This window comes from Chiloscyllium punctatum, chromosome 28 (assembly GCF_047496795.1).
Source record: "Chiloscyllium punctatum isolate Juve2018m chromosome 28, sChiPun1.3, whole genome shotgun sequence".
Classification (NCBI taxonomy): Eukaryota; Metazoa; Chordata; class Chondrichthyes; order Orectolobiformes; family Hemiscylliidae; genus Chiloscyllium; species Chiloscyllium punctatum.
The window spans coordinates 8,994,952-9,015,459 of NC_092766.1; the positions used below are offsets into that span (position 1 = coordinate 8,994,952).

General features: G+C 59.1%; 1 protein-coding gene across 2 annotated transcripts in view; it reads right to left on the reverse strand.

Moving 5' to 3' along the window:
* Nucleotides 1-20,508, reverse strand: part of LOC140453984 (integrin alpha-10-like) — a 98,557-nt gene that overhangs the window by 63,446 nt on the left and 14,603 nt on the right. For both annotated transcript variants that reach the window (XM_072548894.1, XM_072548893.1), the window contains exon 4: nt 3,633-3,777. In XM_072548894.1, the coding sequence (XP_072404995.1) occupies nt 3,633-3,777 (145 nt within the window). The remainder of the gene's footprint in view (nt 1-3,632; nt 3,778-20,508) is intronic.

The following is a 20,508-nucleotide window of genomic DNA, read 5'->3' on the forward strand; positions in this document are numbered from 1 at the left end:
TGCTTCACTCCCTCACCCTCACCCCCACCCCCACCCTGCTTCACCCCCTCACCCCCACCCCACCCTGCTTCACTCCCTCACCCTCACCCCCACCCCCACCCTGCTTCAACCCCCTCACCCCACCCTGCTTCATCTCCCCTGACCCTCACCCTCACCCTCACCCCCACCCAGCTTCAACCCCCTCACCCTCACCCCCACCCAGCTTCAACCCCCTCACCCCCACCCCACCCTGCTTCACCCCCTCACCCCCACCCTGCTTCATCACTCTCACCCCCACCCCACCCCCACCCTGCTTCACCCCCTCACCCCCACCCCACCCTGCTTCACTCCCTCACCCCAACCCCCACCCCCACCCTGCTTCACCCCCTCACCCCCACCCCACCCTGCTTCACTCCCTCACCCTCACCCCCACCCCACCCAGCTTCACCCCCTCACCCCCACCCTGCTTCATCACTCTCACCCCCACCCCACCCCCACCCTGCTTCACCCCCTCACCCCCACCCCACCCTGCTTCACTCCCTCACCCCAACCCCCACCCCCACCCTGCTTCACCCCCTCACCCCCACCCCACCCTGCTTCACTCCCTCACCCTCACCCCCACCCCACCCTGCTTCACTCCCTCACCCCAACCCCCACCCCCACCCTGCTTCACCCCCTCACCCCCACCCCACCCAGCTTCAACCCCCTCACCCCCACCCCACCCTGCTTCACCCCCTCACCCCCACCCTGCTTCATCACTCTCACCCCCACCCCACCCCCACCCTGCTTCACCCCCTCACCCCCACCCCACCCTGTTTCACCCCCTCATCCCAACCCCCACCCCACCCAGCTTCATCCCCTCACCCCCACCCCACCCCTCTCTGCTTCACCCCCTCACTCTCACCCTCACCCCCACCCAGCTTCAACCCCCTCACCCCCACCCCCACCCCACCCTGCTTCATCCCCCTCACCCTCACCCCCACCCCACCCTGCTTCACTCCCTCACCCCCACACCCACCCCACCCTGTTTCACCCCCTCACCCCAACCCCCACCCCCACCCTGCTTCATCCCCCTCACCCCAACCCCCACCCCCACCCTGCTTCATCCCCCTCACCCCCACCCCCACCCTGCTTCATCCCCCTCACCCCCACCCCCACCCCACCCTGCTTCATCCCCCTCACCCCCACCCCACCCTGCTTCATCCCCTCACCCCCTCACCCCCACCCCACCCTGTTTCACCCCCTCACCCCAACCCCCACCCCACCCAGCTTCAACCCCCTCACCCCCACCCCACCCAGCTTCACCCCCTCACCCCCACCCCCACCCCACCCTGCTTCATCCCCCTCACCCTCACCCCCACCCCACCCAGCTTCACCCCCTCACCCCCACCCCCACCCCACCCTGCTTCAACCCCCTCACCCCACCCAGCTTCACCCCCTCACCCCCACCCCCACCCCACCCTGCTTCATCCCCCTCACCCCCACCCCACCCAGCTTCAACCCCCTCACCCCCACCCCACCCAGCTTCAACCCCCTCACCCTCACCCCACCCTGCTTCATCCCCCTCACCCCCACCCCACCCAGCTTCAACCCCCTCACCCCCACCCCACCCAGCTTCAACCCCCTCACCCTCACCCCCACCCTGCTTCACTCCCTCAACCCTACCCCCACCCCACCCTGTTTCACCCCCATACCCCCACCCCACCCAGCTTCAACCCCCTCACCCTCACCCCACCCTGCTTCACCCCCTCACCCCCACCCTGCTTCATCACCCTAACCCCCACCCCACCCTGCTTCATCACTCTCACCCCCACCCCACCCCACCCTGCTTCATCCCCCTCACCCCCACCCCCACACCACCCAGCTGCAACCCCCTCACCCCCACCCCACTCTGCTTAATCCCCCTCACCCCCACCCCACCCAGCTTCATCCCCCTCATCCCCATCCCCACCCCACTTCACCCCCTCACCCTCACCCCCAAACCACCCAGCTTCAAACCCCTTAACCCTCACCCCACTCTGCTTCATCCCCCTCACCCCCACCTCCACCCAACCCTGCTTCATGCCCCTCACCCCCACCCCCACCCCACCCTGCTTCAACCCCCTCACCCCCACCCCACCCTGCTTCACCCCCTCACCCCAACCCCACCCTGTTTCACCCCCTCACCCCAACCCCACCCTGCTTCATCGCCCCACCCTCACCCCACCCTGCTTCAACCCCCTCACCCCCACCCCACCCTGCTTCATCCCCCTCACCCCACCCCTACCCCACCCAGCTTCAACCCCCTCACTCCCACCCCACCCCAAACTGCTTCACACCCCTCACCCGCACCCTCACCCCACCCTGCTTCACCCCCTCACCCCACCCTCACCCCACCCTGCTTCAACCCCCTCACCCCAACCCCACCCTGTTTCACCCCCTCACCCCAACCCCACCCTGCTTCATCGCCCCACCCTCACCCCACCCTGCTTCAACCCCCTCACCCCCACCCCACCCTGCTTCATCCCCCTCACCCCACCCCTACCCCACCCAGCTTCAACCCCCTCACTCCCACCCCACCCCAAACTGCTTCACACCCCTCACCCGCACCCTCACCCCACCCTGCTTCACCCCCTCAACCCCACCCTCATCCCACCCTGCTTCACCCCCTCACCCTGACCTCCATCCCCCACTCCAACCTGCTTCACCCTCTCACCCCCACCCAGTTTCACCCCTCCTCACCCTCACCTCCCACACCCTCACCCCCACCCCACCCTGCTTCACCAGCCCCATCCTCACCCGCACCCCAACCTGCTTCACCCCCCTCACCCTACCCACACCCCACCCTTCTTCACCCCCCTCACCCCCACCCCACCCAGCTTCAAACCCCTCACCCTCACCCCACCCTGCTTCACCCCCCTCACCCTCACCCACACCCCACTCTGCTTCATCCTCCTCCCCCTCCCCCACCCCACTCTGCTTCACCCCGTCCCCCTCCCCCCACCTCACTCTGCTTCACCCCTCTCACCCTACCTTGCTTCACCCCCTCACCCTCACCCACACCCCACTCTGCTTCACTCCCCTCCCCCTCCCCCTATCCTGCTTCACTCCCCCTCCCCCCACCCCACTCTGCTTCACACCCTCCCCCTATCCTGCTTCACTCCCCTCCCCCTCCCCCTATCCTGCTTCACTCCCCCTCCCCCCACCCCACTCTGCTTCACCCCCCTCCCCCTCTCCCCACCCCACTCTGCTTCACTCCCCTCCCCCTCCCCCTATCCTGCTTCACTCCCCCTCCCCCCACCCCACTCTGCTTCACACCCTCCCCCTATCCTGCTTCACTCCCCTCCCCCTCCCCCTATCCTGCTTCACTCCCCCTCCCCCCACCCCACTCTGCTTCACCCCCCTCCCCCTCTCCCCACCCTACTCTGCTTCATCCCCCTCCCCCCACCCTGCTTCACCCCCTCACTTTGACCCACACCCCACTCTGCTTCACCCTCCTCCCCCTCCCCCCCACCCTGCTTCACCCCCCTCCCCCTCCCACACCCCACCCTGCTTCACCCCCCTCCCCCTCCCACACCCCACCCTGCTTCACTCCCCCCCCCCCACTCTGTTTCACCCCCCTCCCCCCCCCCCCCCCCCCCACTCTGTTTCACCCCCCTCCCCCTCCCCAATACCGAGGTAGGCTGCGTGGTTCTTCAAGGCTTTGGGGAACTCCCGGTTCAGGGCCTCTCTCGATGTGATGATGTTACCCTGGGCACTCTCCTTCACCACAGCTCCGTTCCAGTCATACGCTCCAACTGCTCCGAGCAAAACCCCGTCCTGGTTGGTGAACGGGAGGAAGAAGGTGTGTGTTTGGTCACCATCACCTTAAAACAAGTTTGCGTTCTCATTCTTGTGGCGAGGGGGCTGGCTGAGGACAGGCAAGATTGACGCAGCGCTACAGGAATTAGCACTCACGGAAATTAACGCTGTTCAACTCTTTCTGCAGAGAATGGGAAGCAGTATTGGCCTTAATCAGGAGCTTTCTATTAGCCTCCTCCTGTCAGAGGACAACCCACCATCAACAGGAAACTCAGCAGCAATAATTAACAGGCAGCTGATCTAAAAATTGCGTAAGGTCAAATGAAATTCCTTAACAGAATTCCTTAACCATTCTGTGATTGAGTGGTTTTAATAAAGGATTTCAAAGTGTTAGGCAGGGGCTAATTTTTCCTGGGTATGTGCTTCAGGAATATTGGGAGTAATCTGCCACCTTCAGCTCCTCCTGAAACTCTCATGATGTGCAGCTCTGTGGATGAACAGAAACCCTAACAGAGAGCACACCCGTTCCCAGGAGGTACCAGAAAAACCAGCCTCAGGATGTTTCCATCCAACATTTCTGTCTTGGGGTCAGAGCGTGTGGATTCAAGACAGTCCACAATGGTGGCACCATATCCAGGCAGACATAGAAAAAAACCGCACTGTTGGAGGGTCAGTGCTGAGGGAGTGGGCACTGTCGGAGGGTCAGTGCTGAGGGAGTGGGCACTGTCGGAGGGTCAGTGCTGAGGGAGTGGGCACTGTCGGAGGGTCAGTGCTGAGGGAGTGGACACTGTCGGATGGTCAGTGCTGAGGGAGTGCTGCACTGTCCGAGGGTCAGTGCTGAGGGAGTGCTGCACTGTCGGAGGGTCAGTGCTGAGGGAGTGGGCACTGTCGGAGGGTCAGTGCTAAGGGAGAACCGCACTGTCGGAGGGTCAGTGCTGAGGGAGAACCGCACTGTCGGAAGGTCAGTGCTGAGGGAGAACCGCACTGTCGGAGGGTCAGTGCTGAGGGAGCGTCGCACTGTTGGAGGGTCAGTGCTGAGGGAGTGGGCACTGTTGGAGGGTCAGTGCTGAGGTAGCGCCGCACTGTCGGAGGGTCAGCGCTGAGGGAGTGCCACACTGTCGAAGGGTCAGTGCTGAGGGAGTGCCGTACTATCGGAGGGTCAGTGCTGTGGGAGTGGGCACTGTCGGAGGGTCAGTGCTGAGGGAGTGGGCACTGTCGGTGGGTCAGTGCTTAGGAAGTGGGCACAGTCGGAGGGTCAGTGCTGAGGGAGTGGGCACTGTCGGAGGGTCAGTGCTGAGGGAATGGGCATTGTCGGAGGGTCAGCGCTGAGGGAGCGCCGCACTGCCGGAGGGTCAGCGCTGAGGGAGTGCTGTACTTTCCGAGGGTCAGTGCTGATGGAGTGGGCACTGTCAGAGGGTCAGTGCTGAGGGAGTGGACACTGTCAGAGGGTCAGTGCTGAGGGAGTGGACACTGTCGGAGGGTCAGTGCTGAGGGAATGGGCATTGTCGGAGGGTCAGCGCTGAGGGAGCGCCGCACTGCCGGAGGGTCAGCGCTGAGGGAGTGCTGTACTTTCCGAGGGTCAGTGCTGAGGGAGTGGACACTGTCAGAGGGTCAGTGCTGAGGGAGTGGGCACTGTTGGAGGTCAGTGCTGAGGGAGTGCCGCACTGTCGGAGGGTCAGTGCTGAGGGAGTGCCACACTGTCAGAGGGTCAGTGCTGAGGGAGTGGGCACTGTCGGGGCGTCAGTGCTCAGGGAGTGGGCACTGTCGGAGGGTCAGTGCTGAGGGAGTGGGTACTGTCAGAGGGTCAGTGCTGAGGGAGTGGGCACTATCAGATGGTCAGTGCTTAGGGAGTGCCGCACTGTTGGAGGGTATGTGCTGAAGGAGTGCCGCACTGTCGGATGGTCAGTGCTGAGGGATTGCCGCACTGTCAGAGGGTCAGTGCTGAGGGAGTGGGCACTGTCGGAGGGTCAGTGCTGAAGGAGTGCTGCACTGTTGGATGGTCAGTGCTGAGGGAGTGGGCACTGTCGGATGGTCAGTGCTGAAGGAGTGGGCACTGTCGGAGGGTCAGTGCTGAGGGAGTTGGCACTGTCGGATGGTCAGTGCTGAGGGAGTGGGCACTGTTGGAGGGTCAGTGCTGAGGGAGTGCTGCACTATCAGAGGGTCAGTGCTGAGTTAGTGCCGCACTGTCGTAGGGTCAGTGCTGAGGGAGTGCCACACTGTCGAAGGGTCAGTGCTGAGGGAGTGCCGTACTATCGGAGGGTCAGTGCTGTGGGAGTGCCGCGCTGTCAGAGGGTCAGTGCTGAGGGAGTGGGCACTGTCGGGGCGTCAGTGCTGAGGGAGTGGGTACTGTCAGAGGTTCAGTGCTGAGGGAGTGGGCACTGTCGGGGCGTCAGTGCTCAGGGAGTGGGCACTGTCGGAGAGTCAGTGCTGAGGGAGTGGGTACTCTCGGTGGGTCAGTGCTTAGGGAGTGGGTACTGTCGGTGGGTCAGTGCTTAGGGAGTGGGCACAGTCGGAGGGTCAGTGCTGAGGGAGTGGGCACTGTCGGAGGGTCAGTGCTGAGGGAATGGGCATTGTCGGAGGGTCAGCGCTGAGGGAGCGCCGCACTGCCGGAGGGTCAGCGCTGAGGGAGTGCTGTACTTTCCGAGGGTCAGTGCTGATGGAGTGGGCACTGTCAGAGGGTCAGTGCTGAGGGAGTGGACACTGTCAGAGAGTCAGTGCTGAGGGAGTGGGCACTGTCGGAGGGTCAGTGCTGAGGGAATGGGCATTGTCGGAGGGTCAGCGCTGAGGGAGCGCCGCACTGCCGGAGGGTCAGCGCTGAGGGAGTGCTGTACTTTCCGAGGGTCAGTGCTGAGGGAGTGGACACTGCCAGAGGGTCAGTGCTGAGGGAGTGGACACTGTCAGAGGGTCAGTGCTGAGGGAGTGGGCACTGTTGGAGGGTCAGTGCTGAGGGAGTGCCGCACTGTCGGAGGGTCAGTGCTGAGGGAGTGGGCACTGTCGGGGCGTCAGTGCTCAGGGAGTGGGCACTGTCGGAGAGTCAGTGCTGAGGGAGTGGGTACTCTCGGTGGGTCAGTGCTTAGGGAGTGGGTACTGTCGGTGGGTCAGTGCTTAGGGAGTGGGCACAGTCGGTGGGTCAGTGCTGAGGGAGTGGGCACTGTCGGAGGGTCAGTGCTGAGGGAATGGGCATTGTCGGAGGGTCAGCGCTGAGGGAGCGCCGCACTGCCGGAGGGTCAGCGCTGAGGGAGTGCTGTACTTTCCGAGGGTCAGTGCTGATGGAGTGGGCACTGTCAGAGGGTCAGTGCTGAGGGAGTGGACACTGTCAGAGAGTCAGTGCTGAGGGAGTGGGCACTGTCGGAGGGTCAGTGCTGAGGGAATGGGCATTGTCGGAGGGTCAGCGCTGAGGGAGCGCCGCACTGCCGGAGGGTCAGCGCTGAGGGAGTGCTGTACTTTCCGAGGGTCAGTGCTGAGGGAGTGGACACTGTCAGAGGGTCAGTGCTGAGGGAGTGGACACTGTCAGAGGGTCAGTGCTGAGGGAGTGGGCACTGTTGGAGGGTCAGTGCTGAGGGAGTGCCGCACTGTCGGAGGGTCAGTGCTGAGGGAGTGGGCACTGTCGGGGCGTCAGTGCTCAGGGAGTGGGCACTGTCGGAGAGTCAGTGCTGAGGGAGTGGGTACTCTCGGTGGGTCAGTGCTTAGGGAGTGGGTACTGTCGGTGGGTCAGTGCTTAGGGAGTGGGCACAGTCGGTGGGTCAGTGCTGAGGGAGTGGGCACTGTCGGAGGGTCAGTGCTGAGGGAATGGGCATTGTCGGAGGGTCAGCGCTGAGGGAGCGCCGCACTGCCGGAGGGTCAGCGCTGAGGGAGTGCTGTACTTTCCGAGGGTCAGTGCTGAGGGAGTGGACACTGTCAGAGGGTCAGTGCTGAGGGAGTGGACACTGTCAGAGGGTCAGTGCTGAGGGAGTGGGCACTGTTGGAGGGTCAGTGCTGAGGGAGTGCCGCACTGTCGGAGGGTCAGTGCTGAGGGAGTGCCACACTGTCGAAGGGTCAGTGCTGAGGGAGTGCCGTACTATCGGAGGGTCAGTGCTGTGGGAGTGCCGCACTGTCAGAGGGTCAGTGCTGAGGGAGTGGGCACTGTCGGGGCGTCAGTGCTCAGGGAGTGGGCACTGTCGGAGGGTCAGTGCTGAGGGAGTGGGTACTGTCAGAGGGCCAGTGCTGAGGGAGTGGGCACTATCAGATGGTCAGTGCTTAGGGAGTGCCGCACTGTTGGAGGGTATGTGCTGAAGGAGTGCCGCACTGTCGGATGGTCAGTGCTGAGGGATTGCCGCACTGTCAGAGGGTCAGTGCTGAGGGAGTGGGCACTGTCGGAGGGTCAGTGCTGAAGGAGTGCTGCACTGTTGGATGGTCAGTGCTGAGGGAGTGGGCACTGTCGGATGGTCAGTGCTGAAGGAGTGGGCACTGTCGGAGGGTCAGTGCTGAGGGAGTTGGCACTGTCGGATGGTCAGTGCTGAGGGAGTGGGCACTGTTGTAGGGTCAGTGCTGAGGGAGTGCTGCACTATCAGAGGGTCAGTGCTGAGTTAGTGCCGCACTGTCGTAGGGTCAGTGCTGAGGGAGTGCCACACTGTCGAAGGGTCAGTGCTGAGGGAGTGCCGTACTATCGGAGGGTCAGTGCTGTGGGAGTGCCGCACTGTCAGAGGGTCAGTGCTGAGGGAGTGGGCACTGTCGGGGCGTCAGTGCTCAGGGAGTGGGCACTGTCGGAGGGTCAGTGCTGAGGGAGTGGGTACTGTCGGTGGGTCAGTGCTTAGGGAGTGGGTACTGTCGGTGGGTCAGTGCTTAGGGAGTGGGCACAGTCGGAGGGTCAGTGCTGAGGGAGTGGGCACTGTCGGAGGGTCAGTGCTGAGGGAATGGGCATTGTCGGAGGGTCAGCGCTGAGGGAGCGCCGCACTTCCGGAGGGTCAGCGCTGAGGGAGTGCTGTACTTTCCGAGGGTCAGTGCTGATGGAGTGGGCACTGTCAGAGGGTCGGTGCTGAGGGAGTGGACACTGTCAGAGGGTCAGTGCTGAGGGAGTGGACACTGTCAGAGGGTCAGTGCTGAGGGAGTGGGCACTGTTGGAGGGTCAGTGCTGAGGGAGTGCCGCACTGTCAGAGGGTCAGTGCTGAGGGAGTGCCACACTGTCGGAGGGTCAGTGCTGAGGGAGTGCCGTACTATCGGAGGGTCAGTGCTGTGGGAGTGCCGCACTGTCAGAGGGTCAGTGCTGAGGGAGTGGGCACTGTCGGGGCGTCAGTGCTCAGGGAGTGGGCACTGTCGGAGGGTCTGTGCTGAGGGAGTGGGCACTGTCAGAGGGTCAGTGCTGAGGGAGTGGGCACTATCAGAGGGTTAGTGCTGAGGGAGTGGGCACTGTCAGATGGTCAGTGCTTAGGGAGTGCCGCACTGTTGGAGGGTATGTGCTGAGGGAGTGCCGCACTGTCGGATGGTCAGTGCTGAGGGAGTGGGCACTGTCGGAGGGTCAGCGGTAAGGGAGTGGGCACTGTCGGAGGGTCAGTGCTGAAGGAGTGGGCACTGTTGGAGGGTCAGTGCTGAGGGAGTGGGCACTGTCGGATGGTCAGTGCTGAAGGAGTGGGCACTGTTGGAGGGTCAGTGCTGAGGGAGTGGGCACTGTCGGATGGTCAGTGCTGAGGGAGTGGGCACTGTCGGATGGTCAGTGCTGAAGGAGTGGGCACTGTCGGAGGGTCAGTGCTGAGGGAGTGGGCACTGTCGGAGGGTCAGTGCTGAAGGAGTGGGCACTGTCAGAGGGTCAGTGCTGAGGGAGCGACGCACTGTCGGAGGGTCAGTGCTGAGGGAGTGGACACTGTCGGATGGTCAGTGCTGAGGGAGTGGGCACTGTCGGATGGTCAGTGCTGAAGGAGTGGGCACTGTCGGAGGGTCAGTGCTGAAGGAGTGGGCACTGTCAGCGGTGATGACAGATATCTGTTCAACAGAGCATCTGAAACAGATCCTTCAGCAAAATGTTAAAGAAGGATAGAGGAGTTGCCCCAGCACCTTGGATAATATTTATCCACCAAAAGCATCATTAAAAAAATGTCAGATTATCTGATCATTTTTATGTTGTTCTTTGTTGAAGCTTGCTCTCATCAAATTGCCTTCTACACCTCCTATGTTACGGCAGTTTATGTATTTAATGTCTGTGAACCATTTTGCAATATGACCTATTTCTGAAAGATGCTATATGGATCTTCTACCTTCTACCTTTTCAAAGGATAACAATTTCATGGAGTAAATCAGCTGAAACTCCACTACAGTGGGCAGTGTAACTGGATTCAGGAGACAGATGGATGTAACTGAGTAGGAAGAATGTCTGTGGAAATCAATGAAACGCTCTAACCTGTGGGATATCACAGATTCCTGTTTGATTCTGAAAAAGTTAAACATCACACAACACCAGGTTATAGTCCAACAGGTTTATTTGGAAGCACTAGCTTTCAGAGTGCTACTCCTTACTTGGTGAAGGAGCGGTGCTCCAAAATCTAGTGCGTCCAGTTAAACCTGTTGGACTCTAACCTGGTGTGTGATGTTTAACTTTGTACACCCCAGTCCAATACCAGCATCTCCACATCACGATTGTGAAAAAGGGAGCAGCTGCAGTATTCCTGCAGGTGGCGATCCCACCCTTCAGAGCCATTTACAGAATCCTGAAGCTGACTCTCAGGCTCCCTTGTGATACAGTGGTAATGTCACTACCTCTGATGAGGATGCACAGGTTCAAGTCCTATCTGCTCCAAAGCTGTGTAATGACATCTATTAACAAGTAGATTTTACTAATAAAATCCACAGCCTGAGATCAGCATCCAACTCTCAAACACTGCTCCCACACAGACTCTATCAAAGTGAACAGAAGCTGAATTACAGAAGTAACTGCCCTCTGTGACTGTGAGCAGGATAACTGAGCTTTCACAGTAAAGGCAGAATTTACAGACCACCAGTCCATTCGTAGAATTCCAGCATCTTTGGTGCAATGTGCCTTATCGGCTCATTGAAAGGTCTGCCCAATTTCCTGTGGCCCAACCAGTGAGTTTTATTTTCAATTCTTTATCTGATTGTAATTTTGGATGTAACTATTGAATCTGTGTCTGCCCTTTGGGATACTGCATTCCAGATCATCATTATTGTTCAGTTGTAATGAAAACAATTCCCCCATGACAGTCAGAGTTCTCTTGCCCATTTGTGTAGAAGTTTCCTCCTTTGCTGATTGACCCTTCTGCCAGGGGAACCACTCCCTTTACATTAACTCCCTCCAGCATGCTGAACACCTCGACCAAATCTCACCGTAACACTCTCTGCTCAAGGAGGAGTAACCCCACCTTCTTTCAAACCAAGTTCCTCGTCTATGCTACCGTCTGAGTGGCTCAATGGGGGTTAGCACTGCTGCCTCACAGAGACTGTCTGTGTGGAGCTTACACATTCTCCCCAAACCTGCATGGGTTTGCTCCAGTTTCCTCCCACAGTCTGAAGATGTGCAGGTTAGGGTGGATTGGCCTTGCTAACTTGCCCATAGAGTGCAAGGATATGCAGGCTAGGTGGGTTAACCATGGGAATTGCAGGGTTAAAGGGATAGGGCAGGTCTGGGTGGGATGCTGTTTGGAGGGTCGGTGTGGACTCAATGGGCTGAATGGCCTGCTTCCACACTGCAGGGATTCTCTGGTCAACGCTCCATGTGAGGACTTCAATCCCTTAAGAAAGTTGTGTCCAGAATTGTTCTCAATGCTCCAGCCACTGACTGATAGGGAAAGGTTTTGTACAATTTCCTTTCTCTTCCAAGTCTTTTTTTCTATTTCCTTTGCAGTCATCAGAAATATCAAGCATTCCTGAAAACACTGCATTTCCTCATCTCTGGTATGTCTACGCCAGCACTGAGGGGGTGACAATAACTTTTATTCCAACTAAAATTCACCACAAAACACCTCCTCACCCTATCCCTAACCCTTCGAGGTGTGCAGTCAGACCAGAACACACACTGGGCTGAAGGACAACACAAAACCTGATCAAAGAGTGGGCTTTAAGGAGCATTGTGACAAAGGAGTGAGGCACAGGCTGGTGGACATGTTTATGGAGAGAATCCCAGGGTTTAGGGCACACAGCAAAGAAACAGTCACCAACAGTGATACCAAAGGAGAGGGGATACACAAGTGGCCAGAACTGAGGGACTCGGGGCAAGGCTTGGAATGTGATAGGGAAAATCAGGGCCATGTACCTGTTTAAACAGAAGAACTTGAGATTGGAGGTTTGGCTGGACTGAGAGTCAATGTAGGTCAGTAGTCACAGGGGTGATGGATAAACAGGGCACAGTGAGGAGGTAGAGTCCAGCAGCAAAACAAAATGTTAGCTACTCAGAGGGAAGCCTGATGGTTTGGAACAACTGTTCAATCAGGTTTAGTGAACACACTAAATGCATTTAAAAACATCTGCCAGGGACATTTCAATCAGTCTCAGTACCCTTGGGCTACAGAGTGGAAAAAACAGTTTTCCTGTTCATTATCCCTGTCCCCTGCCTGCTCGAGACAGTGTGGGTGTCGGCTGAGGCTACTGTGAAACAAAACTTACTCTCGGCTCACATGCAGACAGCGGACTTCCATGTGAGCTGGTTGGTGGAGGTGGGGTGGGGGGGCGGGGGGGGTGGTGGTGGGGGGCAATGTTGGTGGTTGGGGTGGTCTGTACCTGGAGAACCTTTACTCCAGGAGGGAGTGCTACACAGAGAGGCTGAAAGCTGGAGAAAGCATTACAAAAAGTACCACCCCCGTCCCCCTGCCCCCTCCCAGTACACCATGGTATCCCCAGATATTTAAATCGATCAAACAACTGATTTAGCTTTACTTTGATCCAAATTAAAATGTTATCAGAGCTGGATTTAACAACGTTATAATCAAAGGGACCTGATCCTTCTATTTTTATCCCTGATGGCTGTGGAAGTGCAGCAAAGCTGGAATCACCCCAAAGTAAGAGTGTTTTCGACTGAATTTTAAACAGGTTACAGGTTAGCACAACTCCCTGCAGGTACCAGTGTAGAGAAACTCTAACCCAGCCAATTCCCAGTCTGAACACTACAAGTGGAACTCTCAATATGAAGCAGTCTGATAGAGACCGGAACTCCGAATTTGAATGGTATTGTATTTTTAAGAGACCATGTTTATTTTGGAGGCTGCAGGTTGAAAGAATGTTGGAAATTTAACAACAAAGCCGCAGATTCAAAAGAGGGACATCTATATTTCAGGCACGCCTTTCACCCACTCCAACTCTATCCAGGTCTATCCCAGCTCCCCTCCCTGTACCCCAACTCTATCCCGGTCTATCCCAGATCCCCTCCCTGTACCCCAACTCTATCCCGGTCTATCCCAGCTCACCTCCCTGTACCCCAACTCTATCCCGGTCTATCCCAGCTCACCTCGCTGTACCCCAACCCTATCCCGGTCTATCCCAGCTCACCTCCCTGTACCCCAACTCTATCCCGGTCGATCCCAGCTCCCCTCCCTGTACCCCAACTCTATCCCGGTCTATCCCAGCTCCACTCCCTGTACGACAACTCTATCCTGGTCTATCCCAGCTCACCTCGCTGTACCCCAACACTATCCCGGTCTATCCCAGCTCCCCTCCCTGTACCACAACTCTATCCCAGTCTATCCCAGCTCCCCTCGCTGTACCCCAACACTATCCCGGTCTATCCCAGCTCCCCTCCCTGTACCCCAACTCTATCCTGGTCTATCCCAGCTCCCCTCCCTGTACCCCAACCCTATCCCGGTCTGTCCCAGCTCCCCTCCCTGTACCCCAACTCTATCCCGGTTTATCCCAGCTCACCTCGCTGTACCCCAACCCTATCCCGGTCTATCCCAGCTCCCCTTGCTGTACCCCAACAAGATCCTGGTCTATCCCAGCTCCCCTCCCTGTACCCCAACTCTATCCCGGTCTATCCCAGCTCCCCTCCCTGTACCCCAACTCTATCCCGGTCTATCCCAGCTCCCCTCGCTGTACCCCAACCCTATCCTGGTCTATCCCAGCTCCTCTCCCTGTTCCCCAACTCTATCCCGGTCTATCCCAGCTCCCCTCGCTGTACCCCAACTCTATCCTGGTCTATCCCAGCTCCCCTCCCTGTACCCCAACTCGATCCCGGTATATCCCAGCTCACCTCCCTGTACCCCAACTCTATCTTGGTCTATCCCAGCTCCTCTCCCTGTTCCCCAACTCTATCCCGGTCTATCCCAGCTCCCCTCGCTGTACCCCAACTCTATCCCGGTCTATCCCAGCTCCCCTCCCTGTACCCCAACCCTATCCTGGTCTATCCCAGCTCCTCTCCCTGTTCCCCAACTCTATCCCGGTCTATCCCAGCTCACCTCGCTGTACCCCAACACTATCCCGGTCTATCCCAGCTCCCCTCCCTGTACCCCAACTCTATCCTGGTCTATCCCAGCTCCCCTCCCTGTACCCCAACCCTATCCCGGTCTATCCCAGCTCCCCTCCCTGTACCCCAACTCTATCCCGGTTTATCCCAGCTCACCTCGCTGTACCCCAACCCTATCCCGGTCTATCCCAGCTCCCCTCCCTGTACCCCAACTCTATCCTGGTCTATCCCAGCTCCCCTCCCTGTACCCCAACTCTATCCCGGTCTATCCCAGCTCCCCTCCCTGTCCTCCAACTCTATCCTGGTCTATCCCAGCTCACCTCGCTGTACTCCAACCCTATCCCGGTCTATCCCAGCTCCCCTCCCTGTACCCCAACCCTATCCCGGTCTATCCCAGCTCCCCTCCCTGTACCCAAACCCTATCCCGGTCTATCCCAGCTCACCTCGCTGTACCCCAACTCTATCCCGGTCTATCCCAGCTCCCCACCCTGTACCCCAACTCTATCCCGGTCAATCCCAGCTCCCCTCCCAGTACCCCAACTCTATCCCGGTCTATCCCAGCTCACCTTGCTGTACCCCAACTCTATCCTGGTCTATCCCAGCTCCCCTCCCTGTTCCCCAACTCTACCCTGGTCTATCCCAGCTCACCTCGCTGTACCCCAACTCTATCCCGGTCTATCCCAGCTCCCCTCCCTGTACCCCAACCCTAGCCCGGTCTATCCCAGCACGCCTCGCTGTACCCCAACACTATCCCGGTCTATCCCAGCTCCCCTCCCTGTATCCCATCTCTATCCTGGTCTATCCCAGCTCCCGTCCCTGTACCCCAACCCTATCCCGGTCTATCCCAGCTCCCCTCCCTGTACCCCAACTCTATCCTGGTCTATCCCAGCTCCCCTCCCTGTACCCCAACCCTATCCCTGTCTATCCCAGCTCCCCTCCCTGTACCCCAACTCTATCCCGGTCTATCCCAGCTCCCCTCGCTATACCCCAACCCTATCCCGGTCTATCCCAGCTCCCCTTCCTGTACCCCAACTCTATCCCGGTCTATCCCAGCTCCCCTCCCTGTACCCCAACTCTATCCCGGTCTATCCCAGCTCCCCTCGCTATACCCCAACCCGATCCCGGTCTATCCCAGCTCCCCTCCCTGTACCCCAACTCTATCCCGGTCTATCCCAGCTCCCCTCCCTGTACCCCAACTCTATCCCGGTCTATCCCAGCTCACCTCGCTGCACACCAACTCTATCCCGGTCTATCCCAGCTCACCTCCCTGTACCCCAACTCTATCCCGGTCTATCCCAGCTCACCTCGCTGTACCCCAACTCTATCCCGGTCTATCCCAGCTCCCCTCCCTGTACCCCAACTCTATCCCGGTCTATCCCAGCTCCCCTCCCTGTACCCCAACTCTATCCCGGTCTATCCCAGCTCACCTCCCTGTACCCCAACTGTATCCCGGTCTATCCCAGCTCCCCTCGCTGTCCCCCAACTCTATCCCGGTCTATCCCAGCTCACCTCGCTGTACCCCAACTCTATCCCGGTCTATCCCAGCTCCCCTTGCTGTACCCCAACTCTATCCTGGTCTATCCCAGCTCCCCGCCCTGTACCCCAACTCTATCCCGGTCTATCCCAGCTCACCTCGCTGCACACCAACTCTATCCCGGTCTATCCCAGCTCACCTCCCTGTACCCCAACTCTATCCCGGTCTATCCCAGCTCACCTCACTGTACCCCAACTCTATCCCGGTCTATCCCAGCTCCCCTCCCTGTACCCCAACTCTATCCCGGTCTATCCCAGCTCACCTCCCTGTACCCCAACTCTATCCCGGTCTATCCCAGCTCCCCTCCCTGTACCCCAACTCTATCCCGGTCTATCCCAGCTCACCTCCCTGTACCCCAACTGTATCCCGGTCTATCCCAGCTCCCTCGCTGTCCCCCAACTCTATCCCGGTCTATCCCAGCTCACCTCGCTGTACCCCAACTCTATCCCGGTCTATCCCAGCTCCCCTTGCTGTACCCCAACTCTATCCTGGTCTATCCCAGCTCCCCTCCCTGTACCCCAACTCTATCCCGGTCTATCCCAGCTCCCCTCCCTGTACCCCAACTCTATCCCGGTCTATCCCAGCTCCCCTCGCTGTTCCCCAACCCTATCCTGGTCTATCCCAGCTCCTCTCCCTGTTCCCCAACTCTATCCCGGTCTATCCCAGCTCCCCTCGCTGTACCCCAACTCTATCCTGGTCTATCCCAGCTCCCCTCCCTGTACCCCAACTCTATCCCGGTATATCCCAGCTCACCTCCCTGTACCCCAACTCTATCTTGGTCTATCCCAGCTCTTCTCCCTGTTCCCCAACTCTATCCCGGTCTATCCCAGCTCCCCTCGCTGTACCCCAACTCTATCCCGGTCTATCCCAGCTCCCCTCCCTGTACCCCAACCCGATCCTGGTCTATCCCAGCTCCTCTCCCTGTTCCCCAACTCTATTCCGGTCTATCCCAGCTCACCTCGCTGTACCCCAACTCTATCCCGGTCTATCCCAGCTCACCTCCCTGTACCCCAACCCTATCCTGGTCTATCCCAGCTTCCCTCCCTGTACCCCAACTCTATCCCGGTCTATCCCAGCTACCCTCCCTGTACCCCAACTCAATCCCGGTCTATCCCAGCTCACCTCGCTGTCCCCCAACTCTATCCCGGTCTATCCCAGTTCCCCTCCCTGTACCCCTACTCTATCCCGGTCTATCCCAGCTCACCTCGCTGTACCCCAACTCTATCCCGGTCTATCCCAGCTCACCTCCCTGTACCCCAACTCTATCCCGGTCTATCCCAGCTCCCCTCCCTGTACCCCAACTCTATCCCGGTCTATCCCAGCTCCCCTCCCTGTACCCCAACTCTATCCCGGTCTATCCCAGCTCACCTCGCTGTACCCCAACTCTATCCCGGTCTATCCCAGTTCCCCTCCCTGTACCCCAACTCTATCCCGGTCCATCCCAGCTCACCTCACTGTACCCCAACTCTATCCCGGTCTATCCCAGCTCCCTTCGCTGTACCCCAACTCTATCCCGGTCTATCCCAGCTCCCCTCCCTGTTCCCCAACTCTATCCCGGTCTATCCCAGCTCACCTCCCTGTACCCCAACCCTATCCCGGTCTATCCCAGCTCACCTCGCTGTACCCCAACTCTATCCCGGTCTATCCCAGCTCCCCTCCCTGTACCCCAACTCTATCCCGGTCTATCCCAGCTCCCCTCCCTGTACCCCAACTCTATCCCGGTCTATCCCAGCTCCCCTCCCTGTACCCCAACTCTATCCCGGTCTATCCCAGCTCCCCTCCCTGTACCCCAACTCTATCCCGGTCTATCCCAGCTCCCCTCCCTGTACCCCAACTCTATCCCGGTCTATCCCAGCTCCCCTCCCTGTACCCCAACTCTATCCCGGTCTATCCCAGCTCACATCGCTGTACCCCAACTCTATCCCGGTCTATCCCAGTTCCCCTCCCTGTACCCCAACTCTATCCCGGTGTATCCCACCTCACCTCACTGTACCCCAACTCTATCCCGGTCTATCCCAGCTCCCCTCGCTCTACCCCAACTCTATCCTGGTCTATCCCAGCTCCCCTCCCTGTTCCCCAACTCTATCCCGGTCTATCCCAGCTCACCTCCCTGTACCCCAACCCTATCCCGGTCTATCCCAGCTCACCTCGCTGTACCCCAACTCTATCCCGGTCTATCCCAGCTCCCCTCCCTGTAGCCCAACTCTATCCCGGTCTATCCCAGCTCCCCTCCATGTACCCCAACTCTATCCCGGTCTATCCCACCTCACCTTGCTGTACCCCAACCCTATCCCGGTCTATCCCAGCTCACCTCACTGTACCCCAACTCTATCCTGGTCTATCCCTGCTCACCTCGCTGTACCCCAACTCCATCCCGGTCTATCCCAGCTCACCTCCCTGTACCCCAACTCTATCCCGGTCTATCCCAGCTCCCCTCCCTGTACCCCAACTCTATCCCGGTCTATCCCAGCTCACCTCGCTGTACCCCAACTCTATCCCGGTCTATCCCAGCTCACCTCCCTGTACCCCAACTCTATCCCGGTCTATCCCAGCTCACCTCCCTGTACCCCAACTCTATCCCGGTCTATCCCAGCTCCCCTCCCTGTACCCCAACTCTATCCCGGTCTATCCCACCTCCCCTCCCTGTACCCCAACTCTATCCTGGTCTATCCCAGCTCACCTCCCTGTACCCCAACTCTAACCCGGTCTATCCCAGCTCACCTCGCTGTACCACAACTCCATCCCGGTCTATCCCAGCTCCCCTCCCTGTACCCCAACTCTATCCTGGTCTATCCCAGCTGACCTCCCTGTACCCCAACTCTATCCCGGTCTATCCCAGCTCCCCTCCCTGTACCCCAACTCTATCCCGGTCTATCCCAGCTCACCTCGCTGTACCCCAACTCTATCCCGGTCTATCCCAGTTCCCCTCCCTGTACCCCAACTCTATCCCGGTCTATCCCAGCTCCCCTCCCTGTACCCCAACCCTATCCCGGTCTATCCCAGCTCACCTCACTGTACCCCAACTCTATCCCGGTCTATCCCAGCTCCCCTCCCTGTCCCCCAACTCTATCCTGGTCTATCCCAGCTCACCTCGCTGTACCCCAACTCTATCCCGGTCTATCCCAGCTCCCCTCCCTGTACCCCAACCCTATCCCGGTCTATCCCAACTCCCCTCCCTGTACCCCAACCCTATCCCGGTCTATCCCAGCTCACCTCGCTGTACCCCAACTCTATCCCGGTCTATCCCAGCTCCCCACCCTGTACCCCAACTCTATCCCGGTCTATCCCAGCTCCCCTCCCTGTACCCCAACTCTATCCCGGTCTATCCCAGCTCACCTTGCAGTACCCCAACTCTATCCTGGTCTATCCCAGCTCCCCTCCCTGTACCCCAACCCTATCCCGGTCTATCCCAGCTCACCTCGCTGTACCCCAACTCTATCCCGGTCTATCCCAGCTCCCCTCCCTGTACCCCAACTCTATCCCGGTCTATCCCAGCTCCCCTCCCTGTACCCCAACTCTATCCCGGTCTATCCCAGCTCCCCTCCCTGTACCCCAACTCTATCCCGGTCTATCCCAGCTCACCTCCCTGTACCCCAACTCTATCCTGGTCTATCCCAGCTCCCCTCCCTGTACCCCAACTCTATCCCGGTCTATTCCAGCTCCCCTCGCTGTCCCCCAACTCTATCCCGGTCTATCCCAGCTCACCTCGCTGTACCCCAACTCTATCCCGGTCTATCCCAGCTCCCCTCGCTGTACCCCAACTCTATCCTGGTCTATCCCAGCTCCCCTCCCTGAACCCCAACTCTATCCCGGTCAATCCCAGCTCCCCTCCCTGTACCCCAACTCTATCCCGGTCTATCCCAGCTCCCCTCGCTGTCCCCCAACTCTATCCTGGTCTATCCCAGCTCCACTCCCTGTATCCCAACTCTATCCTGGTCTATCCCAGCTCCCCTCCCTGTACCCCAACCCTATCCCGGTCTATCCCAGCTCACCTCGCTGTACCCCAACTCTATCCCGGTCTATCCCAGCTCCCCTCCCTGTACCCCAACTCTATACCGGTCTATCCCAGCTCCCCTCCCTGTACCCCAACTCTATCCCGGTCTATCCCAGCTCCCCTCCCTGTACCCCAACTCTATCCCGGTCTATCCCAGCTCACCTCCCTGTACCCCAACTCTATCCTGGTCTATCCCAGCTCCCCTCCCTGTACCCCAACTCTATCCCGGTCTATTCCAGCTCCCCTCGCTGTCCCCCAACTCTATCCCGGTTTATCCCAGCTCACCTCGCTGTACCCCAACTCTATCCCGGTCTATCCCAGCTCCCCTCGCTGTACCCCAACTCTATCTTGGTCTATCCCAGCTCCCCTCCCTGAACCCCAACTCTATCCCGGTCAATCCCAGCTCCCCTCCCTGTACCCCAACTCTATCCCGGTCTATCCCAGCTCCCCTCGCTGTACCCCAACCCTATCCTGGTCTATCCCAGCTCCTCTCCCTGTTCCCCAACTCTATCCCGGTCTATCCCAGCTCCCCTCGCTGTACCCCAACTCTATCCTGGTCTATCCCAGCTCCCCTCCCTGTACCCCAACTCTATCCCGGTCTATCCCAGCTCACCTCCCTGTACCCCAACTCTATCCTGGTCTATCCCAGCTCCTCTCCCTGTTCCCCAACTCTATCCCGGTCTATCCCAGCTCCCCTCGCTTTTCTCCAACTCTATCCCAGTCTATCCCAGCTCCCCTCCCTGTACCCCAACCCTATCCTGGTCTATCCCAGCTCCTCTCCCTGTTCCCCAACTCTATCCCGGTCTATCCCAGCTCACCTCGCTGTACCCCAACTCTATCCCGGTC